Genomic DNA, 17,371 nt, shown 5'->3' with positions numbered 1-17,371 from the left:
GTGACACTTGTAATCAGGGCTGGCAGACACCTTTGCAGTGGTATGCAAAATGAGGGGATGCTTTAAACTACCCTTAGTTCTTAAACTCTGTGTGTGCATGTATGTGTGTGCACCTGTATATACATACATATACACATATCATTTATGTACACACACATAGCAGGTATCAGCAAGAAAGTCTAGGTTCACTGGACTCTAAAGACCATATCTTCGCAAAGCACAGAACTGGCTAAGTTGACTAAAATATGAAAATTTCCTTTTCTGCAGCACTGCAATAGCAGACATTTTCAAATAAAGTTTGAAAGCAGACACCCTCCACCTTTACTACTTCTGAGAAGTTCTACACTTATGAAGGCCCCAAAACACTTTATTCATGGAGGATGGCACAGGAAAGGAAAGGCTCCCCTAGACTCCTGGGGCAGGCGCTGCTAAATGGAATAAGGCTACTTTGATGCCATTTCTGAGTCCAAACCACAGACACGAAATGTAATTTTGAAAAAGAATTCATGAGGTGGGATGGTGGGACTGCAGTGGGGGTATGTGCCGCCTTTTTCTCCCTCTGTATTTAGATGTACCATGGGCCAGAGTTACAGAGAGCTGGGTTCAAAAGCTGGATGCAGCGTTTACTAGCTGTGTAAGTCAAGGCAAGTGACTCTTGCACTCCCACTCAGTTTCAACACCTGAGAATGGGGGCCTAGTACAGGGCCTGGTTCTTAATTCCCAGTATAGCTCATTTCCCTGCATGGCTGTCAGAGCTGAGACACCAAGCATTTCTTGGAATTGCCCTGAATTTAATGACATCAAATAAAAACACAAACCCCCTCTCGACCTCCAGACACCTAGTATTTGGAAGGCAGCCAGGGATTGGTGTTAGGACCCAGTTCATTCAAAAGACACTCATTAGCTGCCTCCCTTGATGACTTCTTCCTAGGAGTGGATTTCTGCAAAGCCTACCACCAGTCAGAACATGACTTTGAGCACAACTTGTACTGACCTGGTGGGAGGGAAGCTTCATCATGCTGGACTGAGCAGCAGCTGCAGCTCTCGGGGGAAGCTGGTGCCACTGCAGGAAGCATCCTAGTTCTTACATTGACAAATGCTGCCGGCAGGAACTCAGGAGCCTGGCAAAAGCTGCTGCACTGAGTTTAATGCTTCCCTGCTTAAAGTTTTATCAGGTGCTGAAGACAGCAGGAACCCATAAAGCAAGTCTGAAGTCCTTTCTAAGTAAAAGCAAAAGTGCTTTCCTTGAGGTCTACAGGGATATGGTAATTTATCCAGACAGGTTGGCATGCATTTTAATATTTCTGTTCATATCCACTGCATAAATGCTTGGGTTTCCCAAATACTGATTTAAAGTAACATGACCAGGTATGGAGAGACCAATGATCTGGCCATTGCTACAGTAAGGCTACTATTTAGAGATTAAAAAATAATTATTTGGAAAAGACAACACAAGCTTCTAAATCCTAATTTCCTTAATCTTCTTGTTTTAAACTCTTATTTGGGGAGAGACCACTGGCTCTTCTTTGAGGGGCATTTTGTTGGTTGGGGTTGGGGCTGTAATCAGTGGTATGTTGGATCTCTGGACTTTGTGGGCAGACAGGTTAAAGCACCAAAACCGTCTTGGCCATTTGTTGGCTACTAGTTTGAGAGAAAAATACCCTTTTTCCCTTAACAGCCCCAATTCCTCTCAAATTTATAAGTAAGCCCTGCCATATTTAGTGAGCTGGGATAACCCTAACCCAGAAGCATATATGCCTGGTGGCTTCCTGGCATCAAAGGAATGCTCATTTACTAGCATGCACAGAACTGAGCAATGATATAAATAGGATTCCTACACTAAGTATTGTTTCTGCCTCAAAACCATACTGCACACACAAAAGTCAGCTGGCCCTGAAGCTCTGTGATAGGTGCGGGGTCACAGGCAGGCAGGCAGGGGGGAAGGGAGGGATTTTCCCCAGGGCAGGCTCCCTTGGCTCTGCCTCAAAGGCACTAGAAGTCTAGGCCTTGAGTCAGCAGCAACCCAAGGACGTTTGGATAAAGCTCTGATTGTACTTCTCAGAAATGAACACCAAAATACCACTAAGGGCAGAGGAGAGGGAACACGTACCCCACTTGCAGATAAGAATTACCTGTGAAGTCTACCATTTTATCTTAACCACGATGATGTGTATGAACATTCAATTTCTTAATATATCTGTTTTATCTAAAAATAAGGTCATCCCAATTCCAAACTATTGAAGTGAAACTGATGTTTCAGAAGATGCAGGTTCTCAGCCTGCAGTTTGGTATTCCCTAGGACATTACTGCTCATTTGACCATAAAACCTGGTTGTAAGGAAATGTGATTTGGGATTGGGGAAAGGCAGAGTCCAACCATGATGTGTCTCCGCTCACGTTACTAGAGAGGAGAGTTGGCAGGGAGAGGATCTGGAGGGGAGCTAATGGGGAGGGCCATGGGAAGAGGGGCTCCAACGGGAGTACAGGAGGGTGTATCTGCTGAGAGACAGAGCTCAGAGCTCCATTCAGCACATCATGAGTGACAAGGATTCTCCCCACACTGCATTTAAGCCAAATTAGGCTAAGTTGAAGGAGGGGAACAGAAACCTACATTGAAAATTCCCATTTGGTAATACACACCCCAGCCTTTCATGGAACAAGATTCACAAAACCTCAGAATTCACCCATTTGTTCAGGTTCATCAGGTCCTTTAGTGACTGTTTTTGGAAACTCAGGCAATTTGAGTTCAGAAATACCGATTTCAGTTTTTAATCAGGTCTTTGGTCCTCTTTTTTTCTTCTTTTTTTTTTAACGTTACTTCCTTTCTAAGTCTTCAATCATTTTTTTTTTTTTTTTCATTTCCACAGCACTGAATTATGAATCTGAAGTCCTGGATAACCTCATGTACTAAAAATATCTTTATATAGTTCTAAATTTTAACTCTTTCTCCAACCCTGTTTTCAAGCCATCCATCTTATTTCATGAAACCACATTTTCACAAATGTACTGGACTTTTAGAGACTATTTATGTAGGTTCATCCCTACTCTGCCCTCATTTATTTCATGCTTCAGTATGGATAAAGTGGGGGTTTCACTGGCAGGTAGGGAAAAATATTCCGACTGCCCTTCAAGATTATTACAGATCCTTCCTAATGAGGAGGTATGTTTGGGTACAGGGGCTGGCTTTCCTGAGTAAGTTCTAAGCAGCCATTGAGGGGTTACCTGAAGGACCCTTCTTAATTGCTCCTGGCTGATCAAAGGGGCACTTTTCCTTGACCTACCACAACAAAAGAATGAGAAGTACACAGTCAGCAAGCATGAAACTGGTCATCCCCTGGAGAGACGTGTGCCTGCTGTGGATCTGGGGACGTATTCGATGGAAGGACGTTTGTTGCCGGGCAGCTTTCACAGGAATCAGAAGCCATTACATACACGCTGTCACATACACACAAGTGGGAGGAATGGTTTCCACTGGGGGTGGCGAGCCTTCACGTGTCCTCTTCCTCACTGGCACCACTGCAAAGGAAAGGAGAACCAGGTGAGTTAAGACATCACAGGAAGGGAGGCAACCTAGTCTGCTGGTTGAAGGGACAGGCTCTGTTGTCAGACACTGGATACCAGTCCTCACCCTGCCACTGCTGGGCACTGCACTGTGGCCATGGACAAGTTACTTAGCCTCTCTGTGTTCTGATTTATCTGACTACAGGGACAATGATGATCATAAAACCTGCTTTCCTGGGTTATGGGAGGATTCAGGAAGATAATACATGTAAAATATACAGAGCCTGGTACACAGGAAGTGAAGAGCTATTTAAACCAGCAGGTATAGGTCAGAATATTTTTTTTAATTTACTCGACAAAATAAACTGCTGGTAAAAATCAGGCGTTTGACTTCCCCTAAGCCTTAAGCCATCTGCTGTTAGGAGAGAAAAACAAAAGGAAGCTATCATTCTGCAGTCCCCATTGGAATAATGCCAAGGGTTCAATTCATGCTGCAGGACAGTCACTGGGTTCAAATGTCACCTCTTCAGAGAAGGTACTGCATCTAAGTAGGACCCCCTGATTATTCTTCATCTGCATCTCATTTCTTTCATAGCCCTTATCACACCCTATAAAGTGCTTGCTATTTACTCCTCTCTCTACAGCCCGCTAGAGCATAAAAGAGGAGCAATACAATCCATTTATTAACTACTGTTTCTCTAGCACTAATCCTGTACTAGGCACATGGAAGTGTTCAATCAACAGTTGTTTTTAAGTAAGTAGGTGAGAAGTAAAAGCAACAGGAAGAAAGGGAGGATAGAGGGAGGGAGTGGAAAGGAACAGTCAGTCATTACTGTCCTGACCAGGTAATCCTAGGTGTCACTGATACTTTAGTGGCCCAAAAATGAGTTGCATCCCAGAGAATGACTGGGAACTCAGTGGCTCAGGCTTAGAGCCTCCAGGCTTGGTGCTGGGAGAGAACACTGTTAATACAGGGACTGGGGCAAGAAGGCAGGGCCAGAAAAAGGGGACAGGAGCAAGCACATTGAAAAGGGCAAAAGTAGCAAACTCGCCCAGCTTCCCCTACACTTCTAGAGGCGAGCTTGATGGGTGTTTGCTGCGTGCCAGGGGCACTGAGCCAAAGATTCCTGTCACTCCCCACATAATTCTAGGGCGGAGGGACTGTTATTTTTATTATCCCATTTTCCAGATGGAGAGAGTGAAGCTCTGAGAGGTATAAATCCTTGATCACACAGTAAGGGCTGTGTCCTCTGGATAAAGTCTGAAGTAGTCAAGATGGGGTGGTTGGAAGGGAGGCAAAATCTTCCTCTGGTAGAGACAGGAGCTAAGTAAGGAAGAGGAGAGGCCTGGGGTGCACCAGCTCCCAGCTATAGCCTCGATATTGTTATCTCACAAGGGATTAGCTATGCCTATATAAAATCTGTGCTCTTTTACATCAGTTTGGGAAAGACTTTAAGGCAAAATATCCTAGGCAACGAACTTGTAGTGCTTCGGCTCAGGGCGATAATATTTCAAGACAAAGAGCCTGACAGGAAGGTAAATATACTCTAGGAGCTGAAAGAACCAACTCAGAAACCTTCACTATCCAAACCGCTCCCATTTCCTGACTGGTCCAATCACGGACTGAAGGGAGCAGCTAGGAAGGGCTGGACAGCCAACCATCACTAAGGAGCCACGTGCTTGGTGACATCTGTCCCAAAGGGAACAAAAGGTCTTTTATGAAAGCTTCTCCCAGAATCAAGGCACAGCTGGAACTGGCGTCGTGTTCTCCCCCTTGGTGTTATATCCAAAGCAAGCTCTATTTCCTCTTGCCGATTTTCCTTCAAATATGAGTGCTCTAGCAGGTGCCTGCCCTCTCCTTAGGCTGCAGTTCATTTTCAGCATTCTTAACCTGAAATGCACAGTTTAAAGGGTTCATGAACCTACAATGAAACTATACAAAATGTTTTCTGTGTGTTCCTTTGGCTGAGGCCATAATTTTCATCATATTTACAAAGAGGTCAACAACCTCCCCACCCCCCAAATGAGTATAATGAAATTATAAATGAGCTCTTTTTTAGTTGCCAGGCTCTTTACTAGAAGACTTGTAGAGCTGGCTTGGGGAAAAGGTTAGAAGCCTCGGCTGATAAAATCTTTTCTCATTCTCCTAAGAGATCTGTTCTTGGGTCTGAAAGATGTAGTTCATCTCATAGTTTAAAAGCATGAGATCTTGGGATCCTGGCATATCACTGATTAAGTCTTTCACTTGCTAAATATTTACTGACCATCTACTGTGTGTTAGGCACAATGCTAGGCACAACATGAATAACAGAGACACAGCAGTTGCCCTCCTGGACTTTACAGCCTGCTAAGTGAGAGAGACAGAGATGGACAGAAATAGAGACAGAGAGAGAGAATTTTTTTTCCAGAACAGCATCTTCAAATAAAGCATATTTATTTCCATAATTAATTAATAACCTGTTTTTCACAATAATGAAAAAGAGCAAGGATCTTAACTGAATCTGTAACGCAGAGCTTTGCTTACTTTGTGTGTGGTCTCTCCTGGAGGGTAACAATATAATTAGTGAGATATCATCCTGAATGCGCCTTCTTCACTCTGTATGGGAGCTGGTCTATGTTCATGAGATTTTATCTTAAAATAGTCTGTGAAAGTCTTTACTTTCTCTAAGGGAAGAAACCAGCCTTCTACCTCAGCCATTTATCGTCCTCCTCTGAAGCATCTACAGGTCACAATTTGATTTATAATGGGAGTGGTACTCAGAGGTTACTGAAATTCTTTTCAGTGTCTGTTTTGTTGCTGTTTTGAGAATGAACTAAGGGTGTTAGATAGAAAGCCCATTCTACAGCAGGTATTTACCACCGAGGGAGGCAGCATTATATAATCACTTTGAAGTCACCAGACTGAACAAGGTTTAAATCCCTGCTCTGGCATGACTGAGCTGTGGGACCCTGAGTGAGTTGCTCAACCTCTCTGAGTCTCAGTTTCCTCATGGTAATACTACCTATCTTACAGAGTTACTGTGAAAGTTTTATGTATTTTATCCAATAAAAATGATTAAAAATGTTGTCTACCTTCTCTGACCTACCTTCCTTCTTGTCTCAAATCAACACCTGCCTCCTTCTAACTTTCCTCACTGTTCCTAGTTTGGCATCTGAAACATTACATTCTAGAGCAAGTATGTTCCTATCCCCAAGTACTCTTCAAATATCTGGAGAGTCACAGTGTCCTTCTTTGCTTGCTTGGAGAGTTTCTTGTTTTCCTATGACAACTCCAGACATAATGAAATATAGGTATTGAATAGAAAGGCGGAGTTCTACGTTTCTAACCCCTCTACATGACAGGTCTCTAGAAAAGTCAGCCCCTGTTGAACACTGGTGTGGACAAACACTGAGTGGAGCCTAGGCTAACTGGCCTCTGTCACAGGCGGATCTAGGTTGAGAACATAGCTGTATCTAAAGCAGTGGTTTTAAAACTGGGCGACACATACCCTTGTGGGACATGACTTTCCAGGGGTATTTGGGCATGGGCAATTCCAAGAAAATAAATGTCCAGATCCTTAACTTCCATACATACTCTTTCTTAAAGCTGACCCTTCCAAGAACTGCCTGTGATCTGTAGGTTCTCTCTCAGCCACTCCCACTCTTACAATCGCTTTACTCCCACTTCAGAATAAGAAATGCACACCTCACCCTCCTGAACTTCACCCTCCTGAACCTCACCACGGGGCCATTTCAGAATGCCTTGCTTCTAAGAGGAGGCCTATGAGAGCAGGGAAGAAATAGTAATGGAGGTAATCCCTTATTTCTCCAGGCAACAGACTCTTGGCAGGGCTGTGTGTCCTTATCTGTCTACCCACAGACTGGAAATTCACACTTCAGAAGTGAGATGGCTGTCATGAGGTGTGTACCGATATGTTTATTTGAACAGACAAAAATGAAATCAGACTCGGATCTGACAGAAAGCCAGGCTAATTTGGCTGGATAGTTTAACCATAAAAATCATCTTTGCCAACTGTATCATAGAGTGAGTTTTATCTATACATTTAATATGCTAAATCTTTAGTGCCAAAGTTTTGACAAAAACATAAAGCTCAGGCTACACTGACAAGTCAGAAACCACGTCCTCTTCCTCTCTGACGATGACAACTTCAGGAGTTAACTTAAAACAGGCAAGGAGGCACATACTTTTTCTAAATTATTCGGAGAGTTTCTAAATCCTGCCTGGGAGGGTGGTGTGACATCTGACACTTGGCTGGGAGTAGGGTGGAGTGACAGAATGGGACTAAGGAGCCCTGGCGGCAGAACGCTGTGCCCGCTCTACCAGCTGGGCACACTGATGAGGAACCCTGTTTGCCTTGTTGTGGAGCCTGTGAAACTGAAGGCGTTATATACAGGCCACAATCCCAGTCACATTTAGCCCCTAACACCTGCTGATAAAGTGATTATAATCACGGAGTGTTTCACTGTCTGATGATTTTTTGGGAAGTTCATACAGACAGCAGCTCAGATGTTCAGCTTCTGTCCCTAGAGATGGAGACTTATAAGAGGAAGTTAATAAATGAGGTGGTTGGCACTCTGACTTTGCAAGTTTAATAGTTTCTTTTCCTGAGAATATAACACAACTTAATTTGATTTGGAATCACTTATATCTGCTAAATCCTTGGCTATTTATTAATTATTGCTATGAAAGGATTATTCAACTCAGGAGGATAGAGAAATTAAGGGGTATCAACAGGGGAGGAAGGCTACCATCAGCTAGGATTTAAAAAGATAAATTTGATATTCTCCAAGAAGGAAGCCACATAGGTTTTGTACAAGGAGCTAGGTGGAAAGTCTCTATTCATCGTATGAGGCTATGTGCCCAGTTCCAGTATGTGATCAGTCCGACTTGGGGTGTGGGCCAAACACTCAGATCCAGAAATACTCCTCTGCTAGGCAGAATAGAGCTGCCGCTTTGGTCTCCCAGGTCACCTGCCACAGCAGCTTGGGCTGAAAGTGAGGGGTTACTGTGCTATAGGAAATCAGAACTTATATATTTAGCTGCCACCTGTGGAACGAAGTGAGATATAAATATAAAGTAAAATGTCCTCAGTTTATCCTGGGTTAACTGAGGAAAACATGAGAGGACTTCAGAGTTTCAGTCCTGGCTTCCCTGGGTGACTCTGGGACCCAGTTTCCTCAAATGGAACATTAGGATGCCTTGCATTCTAAGGGACATTTAGGAATTCCAAACCAGACAACAGCTAAGCTCCCTTCTGACTCGCACAGTTGCCGAGCTAATTAATTCATTCTCATCCATGCTGCTTTCTCTTGCGTCCTGTGCATTTCTTTCCCATTCCTCTCCAATTCAATCTGACGGGTGGCCTACACGTTCCAAGTTCTTTCACCTTTTTTTCTGGCTGGGCCCAAACACCAGGTTGATGTATATTGCTGCTTGATCAGTACCTCATACAGACCCAAGAGTAAGCTCTGGTATGAACAAAAAGCTCCATGATTCCCCCAATTCATCATGGTTCTCAAAAAAGTCTAAGGTGGCTTTAACTTTGTTGTGTCTTCCTTCTCAGATCACAGGAAAGACAGAAAGACGGGCCCTCTTCCCTCTAGATCATGTCTGCGTCACCCTGTGATCCTTCTCTCCTTCAATAATAATCACTATTTGAGGAGGGCTGATTAAATGTTTAACACACTGTGCTAAGTAATTCATATATACACAGTCTTGCCAACCCTCACAGTAGCTTTTGGATAGGTATTATCATCTCCATTTTACAGATAAGAAAATTGAGGCCAAGAGAGGCTATACTGCTTGCTCAAAGTACACAGCTTGTAAATAGTAGATCTAGATTATGCAGACTCCAGAATCTGTATCTTCCAAACAGAGAGGTGAATCTGTATCTTCTGAACCCCCAGTTACCCAGCCAATGACAGCCACTTATGTTCTGTGAGACCCAATTTTTCACCTAAAAAATTAGGTAATATCATCCTACCTCTAAGGGTTATAGTGAGATGGAAGGTACATGCAAGTTCTTTTTTAAGATGAAAAATGCTAGGTAAGGTTAGGATTACTATAGAAAGGAAATACAGACACTGGGCTTATCTCTTAGCCCTCACAGCAGCTTCCGCCTCTGCAGACCTGTGTAGATACATCTAAGAGAAGCTTGGGTATCTAGCGTTGTCTCAGGTCCACACTTTAACCACAGTACCAAATTTGATCTCCATGCACCTTGCAACTTGTTTGCTGTGTTTATAGGTGGCTACCCTTCTCACACTCTACAGGGACTGTGTGTGTGGTGGCCTGTTTTTCTGGAGGATGGAGAGGCACCAGCAGGCCAATTCAGGCAGTACCCCTCTACAGGGAGATGCTTGAACAGAAGTAGCAGGCAGCAGGCTTATTTGCCTGCCTATGTCCCATCTGTTCTTAGAGCGTCTTTCTTTAGGGCTGAGTCTTCTGTTGCTACTGTTGTTGGATGTATAATGAAATCATTTCCAGCCTTTTTTTTTTTTAATTCAAAAAGTTTTTCCATTTTGCTGATCTGTACTTTCTGTAACAAACAAGTACCGCTTCTATAAAAAGAAAAAAACCACACCTATGGTGTTATCCACCAGTGATAATCAACATTAACACCCTGAAATATATCTATCTATACCTCTCTATGCATATATAAAAATACATACCAGGTGCCCCCAAAAATGTATACACGCTCTAACAGCTGATAGCTCAATTTTGAAAATGAAATGTATTTTAATAAACACTGCCTTTATAATTATTCAAAGTGTGTGTATACATTTTTTGGGACACCCTATATTTCACAGGTTCTTTCATAATATGCTTTCCCACTCAACTAGCAATGATGAATACCTTCCTTATCAAGAATAATATTTCTATAAGATTATGATTCATGATTTAATTGTATGGATTTACTATACCTATACTAGGCACAAATTATTTCTACCTTTTCATTCTTACCCACACCTTTGTGACACACATCCATGTGAATGAATTTTTAGGTTTACCCTTAATTATTTTCCCCAAAATATTTCCAGGAGGGAAAGAGTATGGCTGTATTTTTTTAACAAATATTATTTTTTAGAATAGGTTAAGGTTTCCAGAAAAATCACAAAGATAATACAGAGGGTTCTAATATCCACTTTCCTGTTATTAACATATTAGTTTAGGACATTTGTTACAATGGACCAATTAACTGAAGTTCATATTTTATTCAGATTTCCTTAGTGTTTCCCTAATGTCCTTTTTTCTGTTCCAGCTTTCACCTAAGATTCCACACTGCTTTTAGTCTTCATGGTTCCTCTTGGCTGTTTCAATTTTTCTGACTTTCTTGTTTTTTATTATGATGACAGTTTTGACGAGTACTGGTCAGGTATTTTGTAGAATGTCCCACAACTGGGATTTGTCTGATGTTTCTCTCATGATTAGGCCATAGCTATGGGCCTTTAGAAAACCACAGAGGTAAAGTGACATTCTCATCATGTCACATTGCAGGTACATACTATCAATATGACTTAGCACTTTTGATGATGACCTTGATCACCCAGCTGAGGTCATGTTTGTTAAGGTTTTTCCTGTGTAAAGTTACTGTTTTTCCCTTTCCCATACTGTCCGAAGTCACTATGAGCAACCCATACCTATGGAGTAAGGAGTTACATCCCCCCTCATTGTTGAGGGTAGGGTGTCTACATAATTATTTGAAATTCATCTGAGCATGAGATTTGTCTTGTCTCCATTTATTTATTTATTCAATCAGCTATATCAATATGGACTAATATTTATTTATTTTATACTTTGGGTTATAAGCCAGTACTTCATTTATTTTGCTGCTCAAATTGTTCAGCTGGGACTTTGGGAGGTCTTTTGGTCAGCTCGGGTGGCCCCTTGATGTTCCCCCAATGTTCTGTTGGGTTTGGTGTTTTGTTTTTTAGTACTTCCTTACTTTCTGGCACTACAAAATGCTCCAGGCTCATCCTGTATATTTCCTACCCCAGTACTAGAATCAGATAGTTCTCCAACCATCAAAGGACATGTGCTTTTAAAGGTATTTGATATATAATTGTTAAGCTGCCCTCCAGAATCCTCTTATCCTCATTTATGATCACTGCTCACATAGGTCATATAGGTATGAGAATGCCCATTTTCCCCACACCCTTGCCAACACTGGGGCAGTTTCAAAGTGTCTGGGGATGAGACTGTGGGTGTATGTGTGTTTCTCCTCTCTGAAATAATTTCCATGTTGTTATTCAGTTTCCTGTTGCATTTCAAGAGGAGGCAGTAAGCTTCCCATTTTCTCTTTCTGTTGGCCTTCCCCACCATTCTTTCCCTTCCCAGCACTGATAGATTTCTCATAACTGACGACCTCCTGTGGTGAGGCCTGAAAAGAATCTTCCCAAAACTCCATCGGGGCCCAGGCAGCTCCAGGGGATGGGGGTTTGGAAGCAGACAATAGCTAAGGGCTTACCCTCCCTGCTTGCTTTCTGCACCTTCAGGAAATCCACCCACCTGGTTTCCTCATCTTTTTTGGCAGGTGAATGGGAACCAAAGCTCTCTCAAGCAGTCTTCTCCTGTAGAAATCTTAAACATTTCATAAAATGCGGGACTTCAAATTGCTTGTTGCCTCAACTGCTATTCTTACATGATACCAAAGGGAGAGGGAGAAAGGATCAATAAATACACTCTAGTCACTAATCTCTAATCTCTTTACAAACGGTAAGCCTTTCTGTCTTTATTTCTTTATTTTACCATGTCCCAGATTAGTTCTCGGTAGCTTTGAGTCCCCTGATGACCTTGAATTGAGGTCCAGAAGTTGTATAAAGTTGGAAATTGGAAGCATACCAACTCTTCAAAACCTAGTGCTGCTTCTCATATTGCACAGGGTTATAAATGTGGACTTAAGAGTTAGAAACACCTAGGTTTATGTCACAGCTTTGCCATTTACTAGCTGTGGGATTCTGAGTTCAGTGTTTCTGCCTGGAGATGGAGGACAATTTAGTACTTACCTAGAAGAGTTGCTGGGAGGAGTAAATGAGGATTAATGTATACAGAGTGCTTGGTTTGGTACCTGGCACATAGAAATGCTCAGCACATTTTATAGTTATTTAGTAACACCACATGAAGAAATCAAAGCTGAGAGGCTGAAAGTCACACAGTTAGTTTGACGGCACAGTGAGATGAACTGGAAGTCAGAATCTCTAGCTCCTGAATCCACTATCATACCTGCAAGCCCCATTTCTCCAAGAATGCCATTTATTAGCAACAGAGAAGAGCTCACATTGTTGTTACACAGGCACTGTGGGCATCATGCTGTCATTTGAATGGATTTAAGATTCCTTCTCAAGCCTATTCCCTCGGTATTTGATAATAGGCTACTTGTTAATAATGACAGTAAAAAGCAGTACTGTATTAAGTAGCTTACATGCGCAACTATTGTGCTCAAAACCTTGGGACCACCACCTCCCTCTCCCATTGGGCCCACTGGCAAGTCCATGACTCTCACTGCACAGCCATCCCTGCGTGTCCATTCCCCTCCTCCACTGCCACCATCTCTTGCTTGAACTACTGCAGTTGCCTGTTGACTGGTGACTTCCTACTTCTACTTTTCATTTCACTACTGTTTAGTTTTCAAACTGCATTCAGAGTAATACTTTTAAAATTTACAGTGGATTATGTTACTGCCCCACTTAAAAAATCCTTCAATGGCTTCCTATAACCTTAGAATAAAGCCCATGGCCCACAAATTTCTACATGATTTGTCCCCTGTCTGCCTTTCTGTCCTATTTCGTACCACCTGCTGGCCACAATGGCTTTATTTCTGCCCCTCAAATAAGCAGAGCTAGTTCTTGCCTTAAGGCTTTTATATTTGCTGTTATGTCTTAAAAGTTCTTTCCCTCACAGCTTAGAGTGACTGACTCCTTAACATTCAGGTCTCAGCTCCAATGTCACCTTCTCAGAGGCTTTCCCTGACCAAGCAATCTAGAGTAGCCACCCCACTCCTCCACTACAGTAGGCGGCTGTATTGTCTTCACAGCACTGATCACTATCTACAGTTACTTGGAGATGGTAAGGGTCCTTAACTATTTTGTTCCCCACTGTAACACCAATACCTGATAATGTGACTGGCACCAGTAAAACCTCTACAAATATTTTTTGAATGAATGAACAAGTGAATGATCAAAACAACCCTGTAACATATTATTGTTCTAGAAACCTCCCAAGGTGTCCCAGGCAAACAGTGGGCAGCTTGCTGGTCTTAAAGATACTGCTGAGTAATCTCATGGACAGCTTGCTTCTACAGGTGAACCCTGGCTCCATTTCTTTTTTAATTGTCACTGCAATCACCAGGTACATAGAAACACTGGGGGCACCAGGTATAGATTAAAATGCTATCTTATAAACAATGATTACTCTTACAAATGACAGCCTTACTGGTAAAGGGCGGGTGTGTTTGATGAACAAGGAGTTGTGTGTCACGGAGGGCAAAGCAGAAGTAAGTTCATGCCCAGCCCTCTCCAAGCAAGAAAACCTGAAGGACCAATTCACCTCCATGAGGAATGTTTTCATCTGGCTTCCTAACACAACAGCTGCACTTTTGGCAACTTCCACCCCCACTCAATCCAGCTGTGAGCTGTGCTCAAGGCAACCTATGAGAGGATTCCAAAACTTCAACCATCCAACCCCTCACCCTAATGGTCCATGAAGGGAGAGAGGTGAGGATGCTATTAAGTCATCCAGGCCAAGGTGAAAGTAAAGGGGCACCTAGTCGTTGCTCCCCTCCTTCTCTTAGATGAAATGCCAGCTGAGGAATAGAGGCAATACTCATTAAATGTCTGCTACTATTATCATTTGGTGATCCCTGAACTAATCACATCACCAATATTTTCACATTCAGTTTTCGTAATAATCATCCTGTGTAATAGCATTAACACTCCATTTTACAGATAAAGAAAACAAGGAGCAGAGGGATGAAGTGACATCCCAGTCCCACAGTCAGGCAGAGCTGGAACTACAACCAAGGCGGGCCCTTGTTTCTAACCCTGGGCATTGGACTTGATGATGAGTGAAGGCAGCCTATGAGAGGGCTTGTGAGGTCAGGTTGGCTGCATTTATCCAGCCAGGTTGCTGGCAACGCCTCATTACCAGGAGCACAGGTGGTAACCTCTGCTGATTGCTAAAGATTTTTCCAAGGCCTTGGCAGATTCAAATTCCCATTTGGACACCAAATACTAGAAAACTTTCTCCCTGCTATGGGGGATCCCAAAAGTCTGTGACTTTTGTGTAGTGACCTGGCAGCAGGGCAGTAGCCATTTCTGTCAGATTCTCACCTTGGTTCTTGTGGGTTCCCACAAATACACAAGGGCCGGCTACCAAGCCTCCTGCCCTGGACTTAGGACAGAGTCTCTCTGGGTCAGACGTGGGTTTCAATTTCTATCTGTTCTGTTGTGAGTGAGAGGCACCCAGGTCTCGCTCTTTTAATTATGTTGCATAGAAAATCTTTCAGGGTTTCATCTGATTTTCGCTCCGCCCACTAGAGGGGAGAGAATCGGACTTAAGTTGAGAAGATGCCCCTTGTCTGCCTTCAGGGAACAGTGATGAGTGTGGTCTGCTGAACCCCTGCCTTGCCCTTGCAGCCTCCAGGGGCTCAGAGATTCAGCAGCCTGAATGTGACTGCAATGTAAATGCCAGTCTGCTGCTTGAGCTCCTTGGAGGCTGAATCTGACTCCTGTACACTGTTTTGTCCCCAGTGTTTAGCAACATGCCTAGCACTTACTTAGGACACATTTGGTGGCTGGCACACAGTATCTCTCATAGACTGCCTTGGTCTAGGGGAAGGGGTTTAGAGGGTGAAGTAAAAGGTGGGGGAGGCTGGCTCTCAAGGGGGAAACTGTCTTGTAGGAAAGTAGACTTTTGTCCCAGGAGCACTAAGATCTTTCTATTTGGAGAACATCTAAGGGAGACAGTATAACAGGTTAGGACTGTACATTCAGAGTTAAGACCAGGATTCCCACCCAAGCCCTTCTGAGCTGTGTGACTTTGGCAAAGCTTTTCAGCCTCTCAAAGCCTTAGTTGGTCTCCGAATCTGTGACACACAGTCATCATTCATTCACTCTTTCAGTGTACAAATATTTATGGAGCACCAATAATGTTAGGCCCTGTAATGAGTGCTGGCAGTACAGTAATGAGCAAAACTGACAAGGTCCCTATTGTCATGGAGCTTAATTTCTAGTGAAGGAGAAAACTAATAAACCAGTAAACCGTGAAATACTTTCAGATAGTGGAAAGTCCTATGAAGAAAGTAAACCAGGGTGCTGGGAAAGAGAGTGATGGATGTGTGTGTGTTGGGGTAAACTCAGGAAGGGGAAAGTATCAGGAGTTGGGTATTAAATGAGACAATGAACTGTAAAGTATCTAACATACTTACAAATAATGAGCACTCAACCAAATTCAACTGTATTACTCCCATCCCCAAGTCAGTGGCTTCTCTTCCACCTCACAGTGGCTCAGCCCCTATTATATGCCAATGCCGGGAATACAGTGGGGAATCAGATAGGCTCCCTACCCTTAAGGGGCTTACAGTCTGGCAAAGAAAGTAGTCTCTGTGGTATGAGAGAAGGAAGAAGTGTACATTCTACCTGCAGAGTCAGAAAAGACAGCCCTTCAATGTTTACAGGTGGGTTGGCATTTTCCAGGAAGACTATGGGGCTGGAAGGAGGGCAAGCCAGGTGGAGGGAACAGCTTGGACAACTTGATCTAAAACAGCTTGGTGTGTGCAAGGAGCTGTGAAAAGTTCAGAATGGCTAGAGATGGTATGAGAGGGTACACCGACGGAAAGAGTGCCTCCTCAGCAGCTCCTAGTGCTTATCTCCCCGGGTCATGCTTGAAGTGCCTCTGGAGATGGGGGATGTGGATGGAGAGAATATATGAGAAGAGCGCCAGGGCTCCATATGGAGTCTGCCACGCTGCCAGTGCTCCAAAACGGGAACAGGGGCTCTGCCTAAAATATTCAGACTGGGTTCTGTGTTACACTCCCCAAGGCAGCGCAAACAGATGTTTCAAGGAAAAAAGAAAAACAAACACCCAGTGGTAACTCAATATAAAGCCTGTGTGTGGGGCAGCCAGGCATCAGGCTGCTCAAATGTGATTATATCATCAGCACAAGTCTGGGACTCAGCTTGGAGCAGTAACACAGGTGCCAATGCATGATACTGGTGGTCTGGAGTGAATAGCACTTACTCCCAAGCACAGCCAAGGGCTCTGTCTTTGCCAAAGCCAGACTCGCTTGTCTAAGAGTCTAAGGACCGTGTCAGGGACAGTGAGAGGGCTCTGATACGGGAACAGAAAGCTGTAAGGTGATTTCTTATGCCTAGTTCATACCTCAAGCACCTCTGCCAGCATGTTTTCTCTGAGATGAGTGTAAGTACAGACTGGTCATTTGTGAAAGGGAACCATTTGGACTGGGGCCTGGTTTCCTGCCTGTTTATTACTCTGTCCTATCTCTGCCCTTGCAGTAAACATTCTTGTTATGAGTCTCCCTAGGAAACAAAGAAAAAGGTAAGAAAGCTATCCCTACCTCCCAAATTCCAAAGGTTCATGATACAGCCAACAGTTCCAAACTGTACGAATCTGCCCTGACTAGGAAGAAGGCTGCTTGAAGCAGACAACTGAGGTCTGAACATCATATCCAATTTACATTCAGCCAATCTTACTGTTCTCACTGTAATTAGCTAGTTAATATTAATACAGGGAAGAAAGCAAAGGGAAGTCAGACAGTATAAGCGTGGCCACCTGGGAAGCTTCACCGAGAAGCTACAGCTTCACACAGCATTGCTCCTCCGAGAGGATTAACACCCCTCCCTTCCCCCATCTG

At 43.4% G+C, this 17,371-nt stretch overlaps 1 protein-coding gene across 1 annotated transcript in view; it reads right to left on the bottom strand.

The window, feature by feature from the left end:
• Nucleotides 1–767: 767 nt before the first annotated feature.
• The window catches only part of TRIM44 (TRIM family member 44), an 81,298-nt gene continuing 64,694 nt past the window's right edge, over nucleotides 768–17,371 (bottom strand). Inside the window, exon 5 of the mRNA XM_016206223.2 lies at nucleotides 768–3,515. Within this exon, the coding sequence (XP_016061709.2) occupies nucleotides 3,488–3,515 (28 nt within the window). The 3' untranslated portion in view covers nucleotides 768–3,487. The remainder of the gene's footprint in view (nucleotides 3,516–17,371) is intronic.

Source organism: Miniopterus natalensis, chromosome 11 (genome assembly GCF_054644295.1).
Source record: "Miniopterus natalensis isolate mMinNat1 chromosome 11, mMinNat1.hap1, whole genome shotgun sequence".
Taxonomy (NCBI): Eukaryota; Metazoa; Chordata; class Mammalia; order Chiroptera; family Miniopteridae; genus Miniopterus; species Miniopterus natalensis.
This window is presented reverse-complemented; position numbering and strand designations above follow the sequence as displayed.